Below are 22385 nucleotides of genomic sequence, written 5' to 3'. Positions count from 1 at the left end.
ACTTTGTAGTTAAGTTTCAAAATCGAAAAATATGAGTCCTCCAACTTTATTCTTGTTTTCAAGATTATCTTGGTGATTCTGTGTCTCATAGGAATTTTAGGATCAACTTGTCAATTTCTGCAAAAAAAGCAGCTGGAATTTTCACAGGGATTGCACTGAATCTATAGATCAATGAGGAGGCAATTGATCCCAGTCCATTATTTTTAAATATCCCTTCCGGCAAAGGCCAAATGTTATTTTCCATTAAACAGAAAAGTTATCTCTATCTTGAGTTCTCTAATTTTCTTTACATCATAAAAACAGAAGACATCTGAAAAAACAGATTTTTCTTAGTGCTGATTAACCCTATAGGCCAATGGAGCAATTTTTATTAATGCTGAAGTCATTATCTCATTTTGGCTTATATTAATACCACAGCTTACAGTTATTAGTAGATCATATCCAAACAGAGTAAGTTAACTTACATTTTCATGACAACAGCACATGATGAATATCAGGCCAGTAAGGACACTGAGACAACAATGTGTCAGAAAGATTATACAAGTCAGCTCAGGTCATCGAGCAATTTGTACACTTGATGCTTGCTGGAACTAGAACTCAGTTATAAGAATTTAGTATAGAATTCCACTCACTAGAACCCTCACACTTTCCTTATTCCTTTCACTATTTGGACATTGATCCAAATACTGGGTGTACATAAAGGAATGTGTATGACTACTCAAGATTTGATGATATTAAGGAACTACCCATAAATTTTTAAGATATGATCATTGTATTGTGGTTATTTTTTTTTAAGTTTTTATCTTTTCAAGACACATATATATTTGCAGATCAAATGCCTGGCGTTTACTTTAAAACAATCCAATGGCAGTTAGTGAGGGGAGTTGGTAGAATATAAATGAAACAAACTGGACATGTGTTTATAAACTATTAAAGCTGTGTGACAGATACATGAAAGTAAATTACACTATTCTCTCTACATCTGTATGTAGAATTGAAATGAAAATTTCCATTAAAAAAACCCAAAACAGTAGAGTGTGGATGTGTACACATATGCCTCCGCCTGGGTGCCGTCTTACTTGTCTGCCTCAAAGTGCAGGGGGAGAGGAGGGACTGAGGCAGGTAGCATACAGTGATAGAGAATGGATAAAATCACATAGTTCTCTAAATATCTCCACACATACACATACTAAAATATTTCCCCCCTGAAAAATTAGCTTAAGGATTAAAAAGGAAAAAAAAAGTTAAGAATTTAGCAATTTCAACTTACTCTTTCATCGATGATTTTCATAAGCCATCTTTTAGTCAGATTATGTCTTTTGACAGCCTAAAAACAAGAGTGTTGTAAGTAGAAAGTACGAAAAATTACTTCTGCAGACCTGAATGAAATAACAGCCAGGTTTGGATAGCGACCCTTTAAACTGGCTCCTGTGTCTTTAAGACATGCCCCCCCCCCCCCATGTTCCTTACTTAAAACTAAGTAAAGGAACATTTGTAATAATTCATCACCAGATAAACATCCGTGTTAAAGAAATACCAGGGGAAAAGAAAATGTCCCCAGAAAACATTTCAAAACATTTCCAAGTAAAGATAATATATCCAAAACTTTTCCACTAATCTTTTTTTTCTTCTTATACTATTAGTAATTTGACGATTCCACTTTCAAAACAAAAACAAGAATTCAATACTGAGCTTGTTATGTGATGCACCCTAACTTCTAAGCTTACTTATTACAAACTTTAATAAAATAGTATCTTTCATTAAAGATACTATTTAATGAAAATAACCACTTCTCCAAAAAGGAAAAGAGTAACTAAAACTCCAAAGATGATAATCTGCAGAAGACAGTGTTATTTTAGCAAATAAAGACACTCCAGTAGGAAAGAGCATACATGGTGCCCAAATCTTGGTCTATAATACCATTCCCCCCCAAAAAATAGGGCTCTAGAGAAATGAGTGATTCCAGAGTTGGGGCAAGGGAGATTCAAGATGATCCCAGAATATTTTACTATGCCAGAAAATAGAAAGTGTTCAAAAAAATTGGGGGGGGGCATGTCTTAAAGACACAGGAGCCAGTTTAAAGGGTCGCTATCCAAACCTGGGACTATTTGAACATCAAAATAATTAAGTTTAGTTATGAATTATAAACTACTAGAAAAAAATAGGGATTCGTGAGTCCATAACAATAATTAATAAACAAATAAATATAGGAGAGTGAGAGTTCTTGCTTATAGTAGAGTGCCAACTGGTAAATGTGGACAGAGTATTAGAATTGGAAAATTATCATTCTGCAATCATAATAGTAAATACTAAATCAAATTAGAATCATCAATGAATGCTAAGTTTTAGGGGAAATTAATGAGGAGTAGAATATCTGCATTGTCTTAAAGTTGATTAGTTGCCAGGGGAATTATAATTGCATAATGAATTATACAATGGGAAAAAACAGGCAACATCTTGACTGGATGATGAAAATTAACAACTCCAATAAAGAATAGATGCACAAAATTTGCCTCTAGATGTGATACCTTGGAGGGGCTATACTCTTCAAAAATGTCAAGAAGACAGAGAAAAGCTGTGAAAATATTCCAAATTAAAGTAGGCTAAAGACACATGGCAAATAATACTTGACTCTAGACTGGATCCTATACAGGAGGGGAAAAATAACTTAGTGGCCATTATTGGGTCAACTGACAAAACTGTAGTATGAAAATTAGATAAAAGTGTTATATCAAAGTTAAATTTACTAAAATCAGTAACTGTTTTGGTTATCTAAGAGAATGTCTTTAGTCTTAAGAAATAGTAAAGTATTTAGAAATAAAGGGCCATGATGTCTGTAACTTACACTCAAATGATTCAGAAAAAAAACTGAATGTGAAAATACATATACAGAGACAGGAGAGAGAACTCAAGCATGCACACATACATACATTGAGTGAACATATACAAATGATTAACAAATGGATAAAATGTTAACAATAGGTAAGTCTGAGTAAAGGGTACAGAGATGTTCTTGCACTATTTTTAATTTTGAGAACTTTCTGAAAGTTTGAAATTATTTCCAAACAAGTTTTAAAAACATTGTTTTCTTGCCAAATTAACATTAAGTATGATATATTTTCACAACAGTAACAGTAGTGAAACATAAAGTCTTAGGAATATTCTATGCTTCAACTTAGACACTAAGATGTCACTGACATTAAAATATAAAGGCTAGCTAGCACGCACACCAATACACATTTATGTGACAAAGGGGCCCACTTTGCATGGCAGCAACCTAACAGAAGCTAAAAGGACTGCATGGAGTTGGTTCCCAAGTGCTCTTCTGGGCATTACTATTATCACACAGCAGGACTCTCCACAGGCTTCTCTCCCCAACCCCAAGAATCAGCCTGGGATTCCTCATTCTTTACAGAGTACTGCTCGTATCTTATTTTGCACGTATCTGAGTGGGGCAGGGCATGTTTGAGCTTTGTAACCATGTTGTCAAACACCATTCCTGGCATATAAAGTACTCAATAAATATTTAACCAATGAAAAGTCAGAGTCTTCTTTACTCAAGGCTGAAAATATAACAGCTGCAGTTCCTTGATCACAAAATATAGTTCTTCTGTCTAATTCTGAAGGAAATCAGAGATCAATGTAAAAAATATTTATAAGCCAAAAACCACCTGAATAAAGTATCAAAACTGCAAAGAGAAGTCAAATAGAATAAAAACCGTGGCAATAAACATAAATTTAAACTGCAACTAAAATTAATAAACAGAGAAATGGAGAAGCCCATATGAAATGTACAAGAAATTATATATATTCAATTATTTGTACCCCAAAGGCGCCAATGAAAGAAAGCAGCAAGAAAGTGCTCTCTGGACAACACCGTCACTGTTTCCCTATTTAATCTTCTAAAGAACCTGAAACTATCAAAAACCAATGGAAAGTTTTATACTGGAGAGTGGTACAATATGTATATGTTCTCACAGAATGGGGAGGGATAGAGGACACACAGAGAGGGCAAATGCTCGAAACACTACCTGCTTCTTTTAAATATTCCTATTAGTTTTCAACACCGGTCATCTCAGAAAGCTGGCCAACATTAACCATCAAAATTTAAGCATTATAAAAATGGACAAACTGGCACACATGTAAACATTCTGTAATTCAGATGTCTTCTGGTTTTTTAAAGAGAAGCCAAGGCAATATAAATTTGTGTTAAAGGAATCTCCAATTGTCCATGATATTTCTGGACAAAGGCCAGAACCTTCAGTGCAAGTCTTAGCATAAACCTCTACTGAAGTCAGGTTTGTGTATAAAATATTACAGTTTCTGGATTATAATTTTTCTCCATTCTGAGTCACCTAGGTTGAGGTTCTTGAAGGGATGAGTAGAGGTTAACAACTAATCTAATACTCACAGCTTCCCATCCACTTTTTCTTCTCAGTCCCCAGTGGGGAGGGGAGGGGCCTGGCTTTCCATCCTTACTGGGGCTCTGTGAAGTCAATCTGGGGCCCAGAAACGGGGTCTGCCTCTGCTGGTGCGCAGGCCTGAGAAGAGGTGTACCACTGTCAGGTCTGTCAGAGGCTCTTGTTACAGAAACTGTCTTTTGGCATTCATCATATTACAGTGGGGACACAGATCAATACTGAAAGGCACCTAATTTCCTTCTTCTGTTCACAGTTTAGCATATTTCTAAACTGCGCATGGCTGTTTATGAATGAGGGATCCATTTAGCTACTTAAATATAAAACTACATACATCTGTCTATACAAACAATATTCTAGCTCATTCTCTAATACCTAAAAGTCATCAACGAATAGATAATTATATCAAACTAGAACAGCAGTTTTAGATTTGTGTCTGGACAATAGTGAAAGCATGTCTCCCTTCACAAAAGATCAACACGTTTCTCTATAGCCCAGAGTATGGATTAAAGCACTGGAATAAGGAGCTGCTGGGCAGACAGAACAGAAAATTTAACAGTTATAGCTTTAAAATGTGTAGGGTTTAAATTCTGCAACCAAATATGAGAAAAAATAATTTATAACATAAAGAGATCAGATTCCTCTTTTTTCCTTTAAGAAAGAAATACACTAAAGATCTGTGCAAATTATTAGTGATTTTAAATTCTTCTGTCCAAACTAACATATATCTGAACATTACACGAACCTACGAATATTTTCAAGATAGACTGCCCATCGCTATTATCCAAATCGTATGCATCAAAAAGTACTCTCAAATATGATTCTTACGAATTAAAAGTAGCACTTTTTTCTTTTACCTTCCATAGTTCAATGGCCACAGGCTGATGTGGTGGATTGTCACTGTATATATCATCCACAGTTTTTTTCCAAAACTGCATTCGCATCAGTCCAATTGTTTTCTCAGAAACTGAGTCCTTAACCTGTAAACAGTGTTTAAAAATGTTAATAAATGCATTATTTACAGTCTCAAAAAACAGAATTTCTGACTGCATAATCACATAAGTCAGTCAAAAACTAAGTTTAATTCTATACCTGTTTGTTTTAATTTTTCCTTTAAGTTAAATTGTTGCCATTAAGAGTTTTCTAAGTAAAAGCTGCAAATTATTTGGTGCTTATGCAAAAATAGTTTCAAGGTCTGCATTCAAAGATACAAGAGCCTTCCAGAAAATAATTGCAAGAAAAAAACAAAAAGAGGGAGGGGAAACATTTAGATGAAGAGATTTAAGAGCCAGATCTACTGGTCATAACATGTGGACCTTATTTGAATACTGATTTGAAGAGAGAGACAAGGAAATCTGAACACTGGATGTTTAATGACATTAAGGAACTATTGTTAAATTTTCAATGTATGATAATGGCATTGTGGTTATTTTTAAGTAAATTATCTATTAGAGATGCATACTGAAACGTTTACAGATGGAAAAATTTGAGACTTACTTCAAAAAACCTGAAACCAGGATATGCAAAAGATTATGGGTGAGGAGTGGGAGTAACTACAAAGGGGCACATGAGGGAATTTTTGGGGTTACTGGAATTGTTCTGTATCATGAATGTGGTGGTGAATACATGACACTATGCAATTTTCAAAACCTATAGAACTGTACACCACAAAAAGTGAATTTTACTGTATGTACATTTTAAATAAATGCATTCATTCATTAATTTTTTAAAAGATTATTAGACAGTCTCTGTCACTCACTACTGATTAAAAATGACCGTGTTAGGTTCAAGCAAGAATCACCAGTGCATGCTAAATCTAAGGGTAAATTATTTTAAGTTGAGATGTATTTGACATATAACAGTATCTTAGTTTCAGATGTATAACAATTTGATATATGCATATATTGCAAAATGATCACAGTAACTCTAGTTAATATCCACAACCACAGCTTATTCTTGTGAATAGAATTTTTAAGATCTACTCTGTCAGCCACTGTCAAATATACAAAACAGTATTATTAACTATATTCACCATACTGTGAATTACATCCCCAGGACATATTTATAACTGAAAGTTTGTACTTTTGACCACCTTTATCTATTTCACCCACCTCCCCACCCCCACTTCTGGCAACCACCAATCTAGTCTCTGTATCTATGAGTTTGGGGGGGGGGTTGTTTTTTAAATTTCATTTATTAATGAAATCGTATGTATTAGTTTTTGTCTCTTATTTCACTTAGTATAATGTCCACAAGGTCATCCATGTTGTTGTAAATGGTAAGATTTCCTTTTTTATGGTTGAATCATATTCCTCTGTGTGTGTGTGTGTGTGTGTGTGTGTGTGTATTACATTTTCTTTATCCATTCATCCATCAATGGATACAGATTGTTTCCATGTCTTGGCTATGGAATAAATAGCCAAGGTATTTATTATAAATAACGCTGCAATGAACAGGGTGTTCATATACATTTTCAAGTTACTGTTTTCATTTCCTTTGGATAAATACCCAAAAGTGAAATTGATGGATCACATGGTATTTCTATTTTTAATTTTTTGAGGAAAGTTTTCCATACTGTTTTCCAGTGACTACACCAATTTACATCTCCAACAGTGCACAAGGGTTTCCTTTTCTCTACTTCCTCGCCAACACTTGTTATATCATGTCTTTTTGATAACAGCCATTCTAACAGAAGTGAGGTGATATATCATTGTGGTTTGCATTTCTCTGATGTTAGTGAAGTTGAGCACCTTTTCATGCAACTGTTTGCCATTTAGGAGGTAAATTTTGATGAGGACTATGGTCTTAAAATGTCTCCTCATATTTACCAAGGGAAAAAATATTAAAAACTTGACTGGTGACCAAAATTAGTATCACCAATAAAAGATAGATGGACATTTCCTGCCTCCTGTGATTCCCTGAAAAGGGCACACGCCACTTAGGTTGTAAGTATTAGGCTAGGAATGCACAACATAATCATAACAAAAAATAAAACAAACTCCAAATGAGAAACATTCTATTTTTTAAAAGGAACAGTATTGTTTTTCAAATTTCAATATCATAAAAGACAAATGCTATGGAAATGTTCCAGACTAAAAGAGGCTAAAGAGACATGAAAACTAAATGCAATACCTGATCCCAGATTGGATACTGTACCAGAAGGGACCAAATGCCATAAAAGACATTATCATGTGATTTAACAAAACCGGAAACCAGATGGCAGTCTAAATAAAAGTATTATATCAATATCAAATATACTCAAATTGATAACTGTACTGTGGTTATGTAATAGAATATTATTCTTATAAAATACGCACTCAAGTTTATAGGGGCAAAATGGGGCAAAATGTTAACGAAAGTATATATGAGTATTTTTTATACTATTATCACTTTTTTGTGTGTGAAATTATTTCCAAACAAAAGTTTGTTTTTAATGGTCTTAGTGCTGAGTGGGTGTTTTAGCAATGTTTAGTGTTCAGATTCCAGTGGCTTTTGTCTATTCTCCACATAGAATCAAGAGTAATCCTTTTAAAATACGACCAAAATATGATGTCCTTCTCTGCTCAAAGTAAAAGTTGAAGTGACTGTACTGGTCTCCAAGACCTCGCCTTTCTGGTCCAGGTACCTCTAACTCAATCTCCTTCAATGCTCCCTGTCCTTCTGCTATAACGCACTGGCCTTCTTTTTCTTCTAGGTATCGGGTACCTCAGAGCCTTTGTTCTTCCTATTCCTCCTGCCTAGAATACTCTTTGCCCACATATCTCATTCTTGCCTCCTTCGAATCTTTGCTCGAATGTTACCTTCTTAGTGAGGTTTTTCCTGACCCCCCTACACAAAATAGGAACCCCTGCTATATATATACCCGGCCTTTCCTATTCCCTTAATTTTTCTTCACAGTGCTTATTTCCATCCAACATATTACACAGTACTTGTTGGTTACACGAATGAAGGAACTTTGTGTGTTTTATTCAGTGCTATAATCCAGGACCTAAAACACTGTCTAGCATATTTTGGACAACACTTGTTGAATGAATGAACAAACAAGACAGTGCGTGCAAAAAAGCAGCAAGACACTCCTACAAAATGAGAGAAATTTCAGGGGGAACTCTAAGGGTTTATTTATTAAAAATGGAATTTTAATCATTTTAAAGTTATAATGGAAGGTAATTAATGTGGATTCTTTACTGCTAAATTGTGACTAGCTTAAGATGCTGATGTATACTTTATACCTGAAAAAAGACAAGGTGAAAAATATGGACCCATGATTTCTAGAAATACATCAAGGAAAAATAGCCAGAGTCTATTAGCCTCTGCAGATTCAGAGTGTCTTACTGCAATCACAGCTCAGTGCTATCGTTGCATCCTTTTATTTGTTCCTTGTTCACTTCCTATCACATTCATGCCAAAACGCCACCCTCTTTAAGACTCTAAACACTCCCCTGCTCCCTTACTCTCCATGACTGATCTCTCCATTTAAGAAAGTGAGAAGATAAAGGACATTCTGTTTCAAATCCCTAATTTCCATCCTCCATTTCCATTTCCATTGTACCAATACACGTGGAAGAAAAAGACAGGTCCCTCCTCCCTTTTTAATTCTTTAGACAAAAGTGAGTTAGTATGATCTAAGGTCTGGGTTTGCTGTAATTGCTTCCATTTCCCTTGTCACATTAAAGCTAAAAACTCAATTTAAAAAGTGTTTGAAAACTGCTATATACATGTAAATTATGCAAATGTTGGAGGATAAACAGTAATACTGATTAACCTATTCAATTAACAGACACATGTGCAATGTTAACTGCGTAGTTTTATCATATCCTCAAAAAAAGAAAACAAATCCAGAATGGTATTTCCAGAAACAGTAAGTTCATTAGCTAGTTTTATTTTTGGAATCGAATTAAGCCTAAACAAAAGGGAAAAAAAATCACCAGCGGAGACCTTATACACATCTAACATATAAATTACAACTATGTTTCTTTATTGTTCAGCATTAAACACAATATATCACCATTTTTCCAAATAATTTTTTAAAGTATTTTAATACCAGCCTGAGCCAGTTCCACATTGAAGGCTCTCAATGCAAAAGCAGAGCTTCTGGATTGTGCAGGAAGCAGCAGGGAGCATAAATAGCTTTCATAATCTCGTTTCCTATAATAAATATGCAAAAAAAAAAAAAAAAGACAGTTACTCTTCACTTTCCAAACTGCACAAAAAAATATGCCGAATAGGATTAACCGAAAACAGAAAGGCCTCAATTCAAAACAGGCCTGAAATTTCTTATATTCTATAGCTGTTTCTCTGCAATTACAAAAAAATGTATCTGCCTACAATCCAACCAGTTAAAAAGAATGATCAATCTCTATTACTTTATTTTGACTTACATAATACTTATAATTTTAATTGTTTCAGAATCACTTTGTAAGAATCCAAATGAGCTACAGAAGTAAAAATCAAGAAAATAGTTCCAGCAAGTACTGGTATGAACTCATGGTTTTAAATACATAAATACACAGATAAGACATAAAGACAGGAAACAATATAGGGATGTGGAGGGGTGTGCTCATGTGTATGCGCATGCACTCACCCATATTATAGTTATGTGTCCTAGCAGCATCTGCTGAGAGAGCCTAGAAGCAATGATACCCACCTCCAGGTCCCCACTGTCAGCGGATACAACTGATACCTAGATATTGGTTTCTAAATACGATTCTCCACTGAAATAAATTAGGGATCTTTGAAGGAATGACTGACTCTGGGGCTAGGGAGGGAAAAATATAAGAGAAGCCTGAAACATCTTCTTGAACAGAGAGAAAAGAAATGTTCGAAGAATGGAGGGACTTGTCAAAAGGACAAAGGAATTGACTTGACAAAGTTCTCTTTGGCCAAGTCTAGGACAATTTGAGCATCAAAAAGTAATGATAATAACAGACTGATGAGTCTGTATAAATATAAATTAATGAATAAATAAATAAGAAGAGGAGGAAAAACTTGACAAACAGTACAATGCCGACTGATAAATCCGGAAGACATTTTTTGAAGACACATGTCCAAAACAACCCACAAAAATAATTTCAGAGGCCAACTCTTGCAAAGATTAATAGACAATATAAGCTAGACAATCTTTCTTTCAAGTTTCATTGTTTTTATTTAAAAAATATTTTTGAGAATTTGTAACATGCCAGCACTTTTATAGACATCATCACAATAAATCCTTACAAACAAGCGAAAAGGCAGTTATCCTCATTTGATAACTATCAAAATAATAACTGATTCAAACAAAAATCAATAAATGTCTAAAAATGTTAAACAGGTAAAAGTTTGAGAGAAACGGGATATTTACACAGTACTGATGTATCTCCTCAGAAAATATGTATTACCTATGAATTAACATTCTTATTAATTAAATTTACAGGGAAGAAACCTGAAATACACATTCTCGACCAAGTAATAAAAATTTCATACCATAGTAATAGGATAAATTAATGTCTTGTGCTTCCTGATAGGATACTGAGAAAAGCACAGCATCACTTCTGTAATATACCTGCCAAAAATATGTAAATCATGAGGAAACACTAAATAAACCCAAATTGTGAGATTCTACGAAATAACTGGCCGGTTTCTTCAAAAAATGTCAAGTTCATGAAAGACTGAGAAACTGTTCCAGACTGGAGAAGATTAAAAAAATATGTTAACTAAGTGTTAGAATATGATCCTAGGTATATTCATATTCATCATAGTAGATCATATTCTACTATGATCTAGAATATGACTACTAAGTGTAGAATATGATCCTAGATATATGAAATTCAAAAGGGGTCTGTAGATTAGATGGTAATGTTGGAACAATTTTAACATCCTGATTTTGATGGCTCTACTATAGCTGTATAAGAGAGAATCCTTGTGTACTAAATACACAGTAAAACATAAAGAGGGTAATGGGCATCATGTCTACATCTTATTCTCAAATGGTTCAGAATGTTAACATTAAGGGAATTTGAGTGAAGAGTATACTGAAGCTCTATGTACTATTTCTGTAATATTTATGTAAATTTGAAATTACTTCAAAATAAAAAGCCTCATTCCATGGACTTCAGCCACTGAAATTCAGACTACTCTCACTTTTCAATTAATTCAAATTTTGTCATGTGCCTAACAGAGAACTTAGATGTCTTCTAGCCACCTCCTTTACGATTTTCCTTAACTTCCACATAAAAGTAAGAGATGATGGATAGTAATTCCGCTATCACAAGACAGCTCTACTAAAAAAAAAAAAAATCTCACCATAAGTGGTTTCAGCTACAAAATGAACAGTGGGGGTAAAACAGCTCTATAACTTATATTTTTAAATATATATAAATATAAGCATTTTAAGTTTACTATAAAGTCTCTGAACTTCAAAAGTGTTTAAAACACTCGGAAGTTAATATGAAACAGTGGGAAAACACTTAATTTCCATCATTCATCTAGTTCTGACAGAAATGATACCAGCCATGTCTATTTCCTAATTTACAAATGAGGCATGATAACCTACCTGTTTCATATCTTCTAAAAATAACCAATATGTAAAGTATTTCAAGTTTCTTACAGGGAAATGAAAAACGAAATTAAGATGTAATAGAACTATTAACAACCTTTTGGAAATAAAATATGCTATACAGCTAGATAAGGGTTTGCCCTCTTAACAATTATTTAAATTTTTGGTTGGAAATTTTTCTAAACAATATTACCCATTTCCTTACATTAAAAATAGGATGTACTAATTATTTAACCACTTCATCACTCAGGATCATTGTTATAAATATTGATTATTGGTACACGAGGATATCCTAAGTGGCAAACTAAGGTCTAAGTTACCTAAGAACTGTTCCATATAGTGAAAATGCCGTACTATGATGGCTTTGTACAGCAAACAAGGCCAGTAACCTTTCATTCATTTCTTCGTTCTAACATTTATTCAATGCCTACTAAGTGCTAGGCAGTGTGCTAGACACTGAAGATAGGTAAAGACTTCAGTCTAGTAGGGAGAAACAAACAAGCATATCTGGTAATAGGACTGCTGTGCTAATTCCATGAACCTGTGCCATGGAAGCACAAAGGAAGGAAGAACTGGCTCCCCAGTGAGGCTGTAGAATGGAGAACAAGTATACTTTCAGACACCATCGCTAGCACCTTCTCTTTATAGTTCTAATCTCAAAGCCTGAGAAAGCAGTTCAAATGAGCTACCGAACCCCAAGAAGCCTATGTAAACTAGATTTGAGATTTTCCTAGAAATCTAGATTCCTAAGAGAGCCCCATTGGCTAACCTGAAGTTATGGCCTGGTATCTTTTCTGATATTTGGAGGCTTTGCATAAGACACATGTCCAGAACAACCTGCACATATAATTTAAGAGGCCAAATCTTGCAAAGACTAATGGACCATATAAACTAGAAGTTCTAATCTTACTTTCAAGTTTCATTTTGTTTTTATTTAAAAACTATTTATTGAGAATTTGTTACATGCCAGCACTTTTATAGACATCACATTTAATCCTTATGATTAAGGAAGGAGTAGAAATATACAAAAGAGGAAAAAGATGAATCTTAAAAGTAAGTAACTTTGTCAAGCAACAGAGCTAGGATCAATAAATTCAGATCAGGTCTGCCTGCAAAATCCTAGCTTTTTAATAAATCACTAGAGTCAACAGCCTCCATTCCACTCAAATACAACCATGAACAGATAAGTATCTGGCCATTTGTAAATATATATTTGAGAAAAGCTGTCATGTGATATCCATCAACTATTACTGAAAGAATACATAAGAAATGAGTAAGAGTGATTGATTATTCACCTCTGGATAAGTTAGGACCCTACCGTATTAAAGAAAAATTTCACTGGACAAGTGGATATGAGTGGTATACATTGTGGTAACAAATTTAACAAAACAAAATGACACCTTCAAAATATATAAAAATCTTTTCACAGTTTTGGCTTTTAAAATTCTTAATACACTGATTTCCACTACTGCTATCTTGTTTCCCCATAAGTAATCTACAAATAAGGTGAGGGAGAAACACTATTGCAAAAAAGTGATTAAAAACAAAACATGTGGGAATTTTGTTGTTATGCTACATTCTGCTAAAAGGAATTTTTAAAAATCAGATTTACTAGTCCAATCAAACCCAAGGTAGTTTAATTATTCTAACACCTCAAGAGTCCCTGAGACCAGGTACTTTGAGCATTTTTATCAATGTTCTGAATCAAGTACAGCAAAAGGGCAGTGGTAGGCTAAGCCACTGGTCTCTGCAGTCATGCCTGGATTCCAAGACAGGCCCCCGCCTAGATGTGTCAGGGGCCCTGAGTCAACCAACTCCACTCCACGAATGATTAACTGTAATTCCCATGTGCCAGGATTTCTAATGTTACCACGGTGAACAAAACTGTCCTCAGACCCCTGACTTTACAATGCTATTCTGATGAACCTCAGGTAAAGTCCCTAATTTTTCTAAACCAGCGGTCCCAACGTTTTTGGCACTGGGAACCAGTGCTCCTATGAGAATCTAATGCTGGATGATCTGAAGTGGTGCTGAAGCCGTGATGCTAATGCTGGGGTGCAAATACGGATGAAGCTTCTCGCTTGCCTGCTGCTCACCTCCTTCTATGTGGCCCAGTCCCTAACAGGCCACTCGCTTGGGGTCCTGAGCTCTAAACCTCCGTAACCCAGTCCATTAAATTAGATAATAGTGGCTTACACTAACTTTGCCCTTGCTTTGTGCCAGGCATCGTTCTAAACGCTTTAATAATCATAGCCTTAAGCAGTATGTCTACATTTGTCTGCCACAATTTGTAATAAAGCAAATTACAGCTGACCCTTCAACTGCAAGAGTTTGAACTGTGTGGGTCCACTTACATGCGGACTTTTTTCAATATACTGTGTTTTTTCCTCTTCCTTATCATTTTCTTTTTCTTATGATTTTCTTAACATTCTTTTCTCTGATTTACTTTTGAGTAAGAATATACTACCTAACATGAAACATACAAAATGTTAATTGTTTATGTTATCAGTAAAGCTTCCCGTCAACAGTAGGCTATTAGTAAAGTTTTAGGGGAGTCAAAAGTTATACTGGAATTTTTGAAGGGGGTTGTTCAAGGGTCAATTGGACTTGTAAGCTACTTTGCACAGTGTCTGATACACAGGAAGAACTGTTAGATACTGTTGTGATTAAAATTAATTACTAGTCGTCTTTCCAACTTAAAAAGTTCTGCAACATGTTCAAACAGGTAAAAATTAAGGTTTAGGCAAGGTGATAGACGAAAGCATTTTGCCACAATTTTGTCACCCGTGTGAAGGTCGCCTTAGTCCCCACACTTTCACCTACAGCCAACCCGAGCGCACACGGTAAGGGCTACGAGAAAGGAGCCAGTCCGCTCGCCTCGGAGGCTCCGAATCCCGCAGCGTACACCCGGGCCCCTTCCGGCTGCTCCTCGATCTTTCGCGGAGGCAGGCCGGGCTCGCTCACCGCAGCAATTCCATGCAGTACTGGTCAGTGCCCGAGGCGCCTGGTCCGCTGGCTGCAGCCACGCTCCGCCCGGACCCCGCGGGCCCCGGGAACCCCGGGAGCCGCCGCACGCGCGCCCATAGGCCTCGGGGGGGTCGGCGACAGCACAGGCTGGTTACGCCAAGCCGTAGAGGGCCCCACGCCGAGCCCAGCGTGGAGGCAGCCATTACACAGACGTCGCGTGCCCTTCGACCCTGCGCCGTAGGCGCGCGGCCACGCCACACCCCCGGCCGATCCACACGCACTCTTCTCAGCGGCGGGAAGACAGTCTCTAGACGCAGTTCAGAAGAGAGCCAGGTGTCGCTGTGGTCTTCTGCATCTGGGACACCGTCGCGTTTTTCTGTCTTGGTTTCAGGAAGGCATCACCTAAATCCGCCGATCCTGCCCGCCTCTTCCCCTCCCTTTCAGGTCCTTCTGAGGATATATTTAGCCAGGTAGGAGGCTAGAGAATATTTTGACAGTTTACTAGCTTTATTTATAACTTTTAAATATTTATTCATGTGGTATGTGAGCCTCTTTTAGTACTCTTAGCCTCAGGCCCCTCAAATATTAGAGTTGGATTTAGTCGTAATAACCTGACCTGGTGTAAGCCCGCAGCTGCCTACCTCTGGATCCCAGTGACACCTCCTTCTTCCAGATTGCCCAGACTGTTCAAGCTGCAGGCTGACTGTTTCTTTCTTAAAAGTTCATGTGATCGTGACACTTCCCTGTTTGACAATCTTTACAAGTGTTGGAGAAAGCCCCTCCATAATATAGCGTCTGTTTACCTTTCAACCTCAACTCTGGCTATTTGCATTTGTGGTTCCAGCTTAATGTTTCTCCTTAAACCCAAAGGTAGTGTAGTATTCTCTTGTCTGGATTTAAGAACTCTAGCCAATTTACACTGCTTTGGTTTTACTCCCTGAAACTGCTTCTCTTCAGCCTATGGCAGGACCTCAGCCTTTCTGCATAATGTTCTATTTTTCCCTCTGGCTTCTGTCATTTAACTCTGACAGACTGCACTTGTGTTTTTATACCAGTTTAAACCTGCTCCATTAAAAAAAAAAATCACTCACTTTCATCTCCAAATCTGATCTCCTGCCCAGATGGTCTTTCCCATCTGGTCATCTTGCCATTACTTCAAAGTCCACATGTCTAAAAATGAAATCAAACTAATTCCTCTTCTTAATCCCTTTATTTATAATCTGGACAGTGTCCACCTTCTCACAACCAGGGGAAACACCCTTGGAGTCATCCTTACCTCTTTCTTCTTTTATATCTAATGAATTCTAACTGGTCAGGTCCTATCATTTCTTTTCCTTCACATAGTGACATCCATGGCAGCATAGCTGGAGCAAAACTACTGCATTCAGATCCTGGCTCCACCTCCTACTATCTCTGTGACCTTTGGTGACAGACTTACCTTTCCTTGTCCCTTATGACATGAAAATAATAACAGGACATACTTCATAAGGTTCTTGTGGGAATTAAATGAGTTAATACATTTAAGGCACCCAGAGTAGTGCCTGGTGCATAAATAGCATTCAATACAAGTCAACTATGTAAAGAAAACACTAAGAAAGACTGTTTAAATGGACCAAAACAATTGCTGGGTGTCACAATGGAAAGCTAGACACTGTCCAGTTTATCTGATGCTATGAGGTGTTTGTGCCTTTCGTTGTCTTTGAGCTACTTTAAAATTCTGTAATTTGCAGAATGTTGGCAGTAATACAAATTATTATTGGTAGATATGCAAATTATGTCCTTAGGAGATGCAGTTGATTATAGTTCTGTGGATATTGACCAGTTTTCCCAGTTTTCGTACCTATTAAGCAGATTTACTTAAATATTCCCGACTGCCTATATATATCTACTATTTTGAATATCTTTGAATTGGTTGCAACATCTTACCGGTTCCCTCATTAATGAATTAAATGAAATTTTTGACACATGTTCATTTTATATGTATATAAAAGTCATGATTATACAGTTTTATTAAAAATTGTTTTTTTAACAGCTACCATTAGCTATCATTAACTTCTCTTCCATTTTATTTCCAGTATCCAGTTTCACGTCTTTCTGATGGAAGTGTTTGTCTCCTTGTCTCAGGCCAGTCAATCTATATTGAAAAATACAGCCATTTCTAGTAATTGCAAATGCATATTAAAGGTGGTTATGAGCCTATATATATATAAATCTGAAGGCAGAATTCCAATTAATGGTAACAAAGGAAAAACTTTCAATATTAGGCTATAGATAACACACTGTCACCAACTAACGTTTATTGAACATGTTATTTGCTAATCTTGAAATTAATTTTTTTAGAATTACGAGTACATTAAAATATTTCCTTATTCTAATTTCTTGGTATGAAAGCAAATATATTTGAATATGCATAAACCTTTATTCAATCAAGGTTATAAGCAAGATAGAAGCTCAATCCTTAACCAAAATATTAACGTTAACAAGTAAATGACCACAGAGGCACAATTTGTTATCTTGGCTTTTAGCTGTGACATTTGCTTACAATGTCCTTTTTCGATACATAACTCCATGGTGATTATAACTGTGTAATTGTATATAAAATATATTTCTTTCCAAGTTTTAACCCAATAAAGGTTATCCTGTGGTTCATTGCTGCATTTTAAATCATGCCTTATTGTTCCTATTGCTCCACCTTATTTCTTTCCATGGCCTCTGTTAAGTGAGTTTCATTCCTTATGTTAAGAGTCAGCCTGGCCTGTTGGCTTTTATATGACACTTTGATTATCTAAAGAGCATGAGAGGGTCTACACCAGACTACAGCTAGTTAAACCTCCTACCTGGACAAGATACTCCACATACCTCCTTCTCCGAGGCCCTCAGAGATCAAATTCCCCTTGGTCTATTTTGTTTTGTTACGTGTTTTTCACTAATGTATTCACCATATGTATTTTTCCATTTATATATATATATAACCTCATTGAAGGAAATATGGAAAATATAGACAAATGTAGGGAAAAAATCATGCTAAAACCTATAATTCAAACAGTTTCTGTTCATGTTTTGGTATTTTCTTACAACCCTTTTCCTATGCATAGGCTTCTTGCTTGTTTTTACATATTGTCTGTACAGTAATAGCCTAACATGATCAGAAACATTTATTATTATTTCATTTATTTTAAAACATGTATTGAGAGTCTACTCTGTGCCCACACTTTTACCAGTTACTTATTTCATTGTGAACAAATATACATGCTCCATGTGCTCAAAAATTACTAAATTATTCTTTAGTAATAAAGACACAAACAAAAACCATCACCAGTGATTGGTCCAGGACAATGTGTATTTCCCTGCTCTGGCCAATGACACTGGTGGAAAAGTCCACTGTGGGGGCTTCTAAGAAAGTTCCCTTGCTAATAAAAGGAGACACAATGTACAATATACCGCTTCTGAAATAGTATTGCCAAAAAAGTTCAACATAAATCTAGTTAAGCTTCTAAATCTATTTTTGAAGTTTGCAAGAAATACAAAGATAAGAAGAACAAGATAAATGACACCATGAGGAAACATATCAGAATAATTCCAAAGAAAAACTCAATGTCATAAGAAAACGAATTCAGGGAATGTACATAATTAAAAGATACTAAAGAAATATAAAACCAAATGCAATGTATGAAACTTGATTGGATTCTGCTTTGAAAAAAATAAGCTATAATACACATTTTAGGAACAACTGAGGAAATTTGAACTTGGGCTGTATTAAATGATGTTAAGAAATTCTGTTAATTTTATTGTGATGATATGGTTCTACAGGAGACATCTTTATTCTTAGGAAATAAAAGCTGAATTGTGTAGGGGTAAATTGTCATGATGTCTACGACTTACTTTCAAATGATACAGGAAATAAAACATGACATATGTTTTATGTGTGGGATATATATAACACAGAGTAAAGGAGAGAGATTAGTCAATTGTGGCATGCGGCAAAATGTTATCAATTGTTGAATCTAGGTAGAGAGTATATGATTAGTCATTGCAGCACTCTCAACTTTTCTGTATAAATTTTCCTGTTTAAATTTTTTTTTCAAAAGAAAGAGATGAGAGGGACACAGAGACACAAGAAAGATGAATACCTCTTCTTCTGGATGTTGTCATTTCTGAATGTGATGCCTGTAACTGAAGCAGCCATCTTGCAGCCATGAGGAAGACTAGCCTGAGGACCAAGCAGAAATGCTGACGTGGCTTTCAGTCCCTGATGACATTAGTGAGTAGATACCATTGGAGCTGCTCTTCCTCAGAATTTTTTGTGATGTGAAATTATCCATATTCCTTACTATTTAAGCCATTTTGAGTTGAGCCATTATCTCTAGTGGAGACAGGAAAAAAGACTGAAAACAAAGTAATCAGAGAGGTAGGGGAGCCAGGAGATAACAGTGGTACAGATAGAAATCATAATTCATTTACAGTTTTGCTCTCTGCTTTTTAAAATATTATAACATGATTTTTTCCTTATCATTAATATTTATTTGTAACTATTTTTATTTGATATTTTTTAATAGATTTCGTAGTAGATTAAATATGGCCACCAATTTTTGTAGCTACTCTCACCAAGAGGTAGAATCCATTTCCCACCCCTTGAATCTAAGCCATCTTCGATGTTTCCTTTGACCAAAAGAAGATAAGAGAGATGACATGGTGTTAAGTGCCAGAGCTTACACCTCAGAAATCTTGCAGCTTCTCCTTACCCCTCTTCAACACTTCTCTGAGTCTGCTATGTAAGGAAATAGGTCTGACCTACTAAAGGATAAGAGAGAACATGGAGGAGAACCAGGCAAGAGCCAGGGCCAACTGCCAGACCTGTGAATGAAGCCATCTTGGACCTTTGGGCCCACCAGATCTCTCAGCAGAATGCCACTATGTGACTGAGGCCAGGTAAATAAGCAGAAGACCTGCCCAGCCCACCATAGAACCAGGAGAAATAATAAATTGTTGTTATAAGTCATCAACTTTTGGGGTGGTTTGTTGTGCAGCCTAATGTAATTTCCTTAGTGCAAACAGTTTCAAATATAAAAACATACAAGTGAGGACTCTTAAGAGATATTTGTCCACCAATGTTCATAGCAGCATTATTCACAATAGCCAAAGAATGGAAGCAGCCCACATGTTCGCTGACTGATGAATGATTAAACTATTTGGTGTATACACACAATCGAATGTTATTCAGCCTTAAAAAGTAAGGAAATTCTGACACATGCTACATGGATGAACCTTAAGGACATTACGTCAAATGAAATAAGCCAGTCACAAAAGGACACATAGTATATGATTCTTCTTATATAAGGTAGACCTGACATAATCAATTCATAGGGGTAGAAAGTAGAATGATGGTTGCCAGAGTCTGGAAGGAGGGAAGAGTAGGGAGTTACTGTTTAAATGGGTAGGGCTTCAGTTTTGCAAAATGATAAGAATTCAGGAGATGAAAGGTGGTGATGGTTGAACAACAATGCAAATGTACTTAATGCCACAGAACTTATCTGATGGTGGGGCAAAGGTGTAATGGCCACCATAACCAAAAGGTATCTTTAGTCCAAAGAATGGTACAGACAACCCCATAGACTATAACAGAATTTGTTATAGGGTGATTTATTTACAAGATTGAGTCAGAGTGGAATGGATGACTCGGAATTCTGCACAGGTTATTCTCTGTTACAGACCCCTGTTACTGTACTTTTTTATATAGTATAACTCAGGTACTAATGATTGACAAGCCAAAGGGACAAAGAATGCAGTGGCACCAGGGGCCATATCTCCTGGTAGTCTGTGATAGGCGATTGTTTATATCAATACTATCACCAGTTTTATATTTATCTCGGTCACCATTACTAACAAAAATATTTATGGCTGCATTTTAAGGAACACAGATAATCATCAACTAGAAGGCTTTGATATACTTGCTAAGGACACTGAAATTGGTCAGAGGTCACAGCGTGAAACTTAAAAATGAAATGAAACCGGGACACAGATATGGAGTTGGTTTTGTTCACATCTACATCTATACAGAACTATATACTTAGAAATAGTTAAGGTAAATTTTATGTATATTTTACCACAATTAAAGACACAAGTGAAAATTTTTATCTTCCCCATTCCTCATCCCTTCACTCCCCCACAAACCATAGGTAATCACTATCATTAGTATGTATCTGTGGTGGTTTTAAAATTATGTCCACAAATTCTGTGATACTCCCTCCTTCAAGAGATTGATCTTAATTCCCCTCCCCATTAATGTGAACTGGATTCACTTCTAACAAGTAGAATCCAGCATAAGTGATATTATTCCACCTCTGAGATGAGGTTATAAAAGGTCCGTACCTGCCATCTTGGGATATCTACCTCTATCCATCCATATCTGCCGATCTATGTCTTTCTGTCTGTCTCTCACCCTTTCTATCACTTGCTCTGTGGGAAAGCCAGCTGCCATGTTACATGAGCAGCCCTGTGGAGAGGCCCATCCAGCAAGAAACTGAAACCTCCTGCCAACAGTCATGTGAGTGAGCTTAGAAGTGGATGTTCTAGCCCTTTCAGATGACTTCAGCCCCTGCTGACAACTGCACTGCAACTTCATGAGGGTCCCCCAGCCAGAGCCATCCAGCAAAGCCAATTCCAGATTCCCGACCCTCAAAAGCCATATGAGATAAGTATTGGTTGTTATAATCCATTAAGAGTTAGGTAATTTGTTATATGGCTATAAATAACTAATACAGTATCCTTTATTTATGCATACTTATGCAATATGAATATAGAGTCTGGTCTCTCTTATTACATAAAAGATATTGTTCACATTATTGTGCACTTTGGTTTTCTTTCCTGATAATTTCTCTTACAGATATCCCCATATAAGTTCATAGTGAGTTTCACTATTTTTTTTTTTATGGTGCTATATTGCTTAATATACCAGTCTTATATTAGTAGACATTTGGTTTTTTTCTATCATTTGCTATGACAGTGTACTTAAATTATCAGCTTGAACATCATTTCTGTGTGCAACTGCATAAATAAATTCCCAGAAGTAGAATTTCTGGTTCAAAGGATATATAAAGTTATAATTTTGATAGATGCTGCTAAGTTCCCTTCATAGAGTTCGTGGCATTTTGTACTCCTCCTAGCTATTATGAGAGAACCCAGTTCTTTGCAGTCTTGCCAAAAGGATGTTACCAAATTTTGGGATTGTTGCCAATTGGAAAAGTAAAATTAGTATTCCAGATTTGCATTTCTCTTATTCAGAGTGAAAATGAGCATCTTATATCCTTTCCTATAAACTATCTTTTTATTAGCTTTGCCCACTTTTTTGTAGGTTGTAGATCTTCCATATTGATTTCTAGGGACTCTTATAAACATGAGGGAGATTAGCCCTTTGTCCTTCTTTCTCAGTTTGTTTTTGCTTTGACTTTTAAATATTAGTTTCAAGTATA

The 22385-nt window shown here is 36.0% G+C and overlaps 1 protein-coding gene and 1 long non-coding RNA gene across 11 annotated transcripts in view; one reads left to right on the top strand and one right to left on the bottom strand.

The window, feature by feature from the left end:
• Positions 1–15168, bottom strand: part of NDUFAF6 (NADH:ubiquinone oxidoreductase complex assembly factor 6) — a 26278-nt gene extending 11110 nt beyond the window's left edge. Inside the window, exons 1-5 of one of the 9 annotated variants that reach the window (XM_023538231.1) lie at positions 14914–15148; positions 9464–9563; positions 5276–5398; positions 4412–4541; positions 1271–1327 (exon numbers count right to left, since the gene is read on the bottom strand). In XM_023538231.1, the coding sequence (XP_023393999.1) occupies positions 1271–1327; positions 4412–4541; positions 5276–5331 (243 nt within the window). In that variant the 5' untranslated portion in view covers positions 5332–5398; positions 9464–9563; positions 14914–15148. Of the gene's footprint in view, positions 1–1270; positions 1328–4411; positions 4542–5275; positions 5399–9459; positions 9564–10877; positions 10951–14913 lie in introns of those variants that run through there. The other 8 variants (XM_023538233.1, XM_023538232.1, XM_023538230.1 and 5 more) reach the window with 8 other exon arrangements.
• LOC111747216 lies at positions 15161–22385 on the top strand. 2 transcript variants are annotated; one of them, XR_002783441.1, is made up of 3 exons: positions 15161–15386; positions 19005–19177; positions 21388–22385. It is a non-coding gene; the product is annotated as an uncharacterized LOC111747216 (long non-coding RNA). The 2 variants fall into 2 exon arrangements; XR_002783440.1 differs by having other exon boundaries at positions 15164–15386; positions 21384–22385.

The sequence above is a fragment of the Pteropus vampyrus genome, unplaced genomic scaffold (genome assembly GCF_000151845.1).
Source record: "Pteropus vampyrus isolate Shadow unplaced genomic scaffold, Pvam_2.0 Scaffold215, whole genome shotgun sequence".
Classification (NCBI taxonomy): domain Eukaryota; kingdom Metazoa; phylum Chordata; class Mammalia; order Chiroptera; family Pteropodidae; genus Pteropus; species Pteropus vampyrus.
Note: the sequence above shows the minus strand (reverse complement) of the source record. Positions and strands in the feature narration are given on the sequence as shown.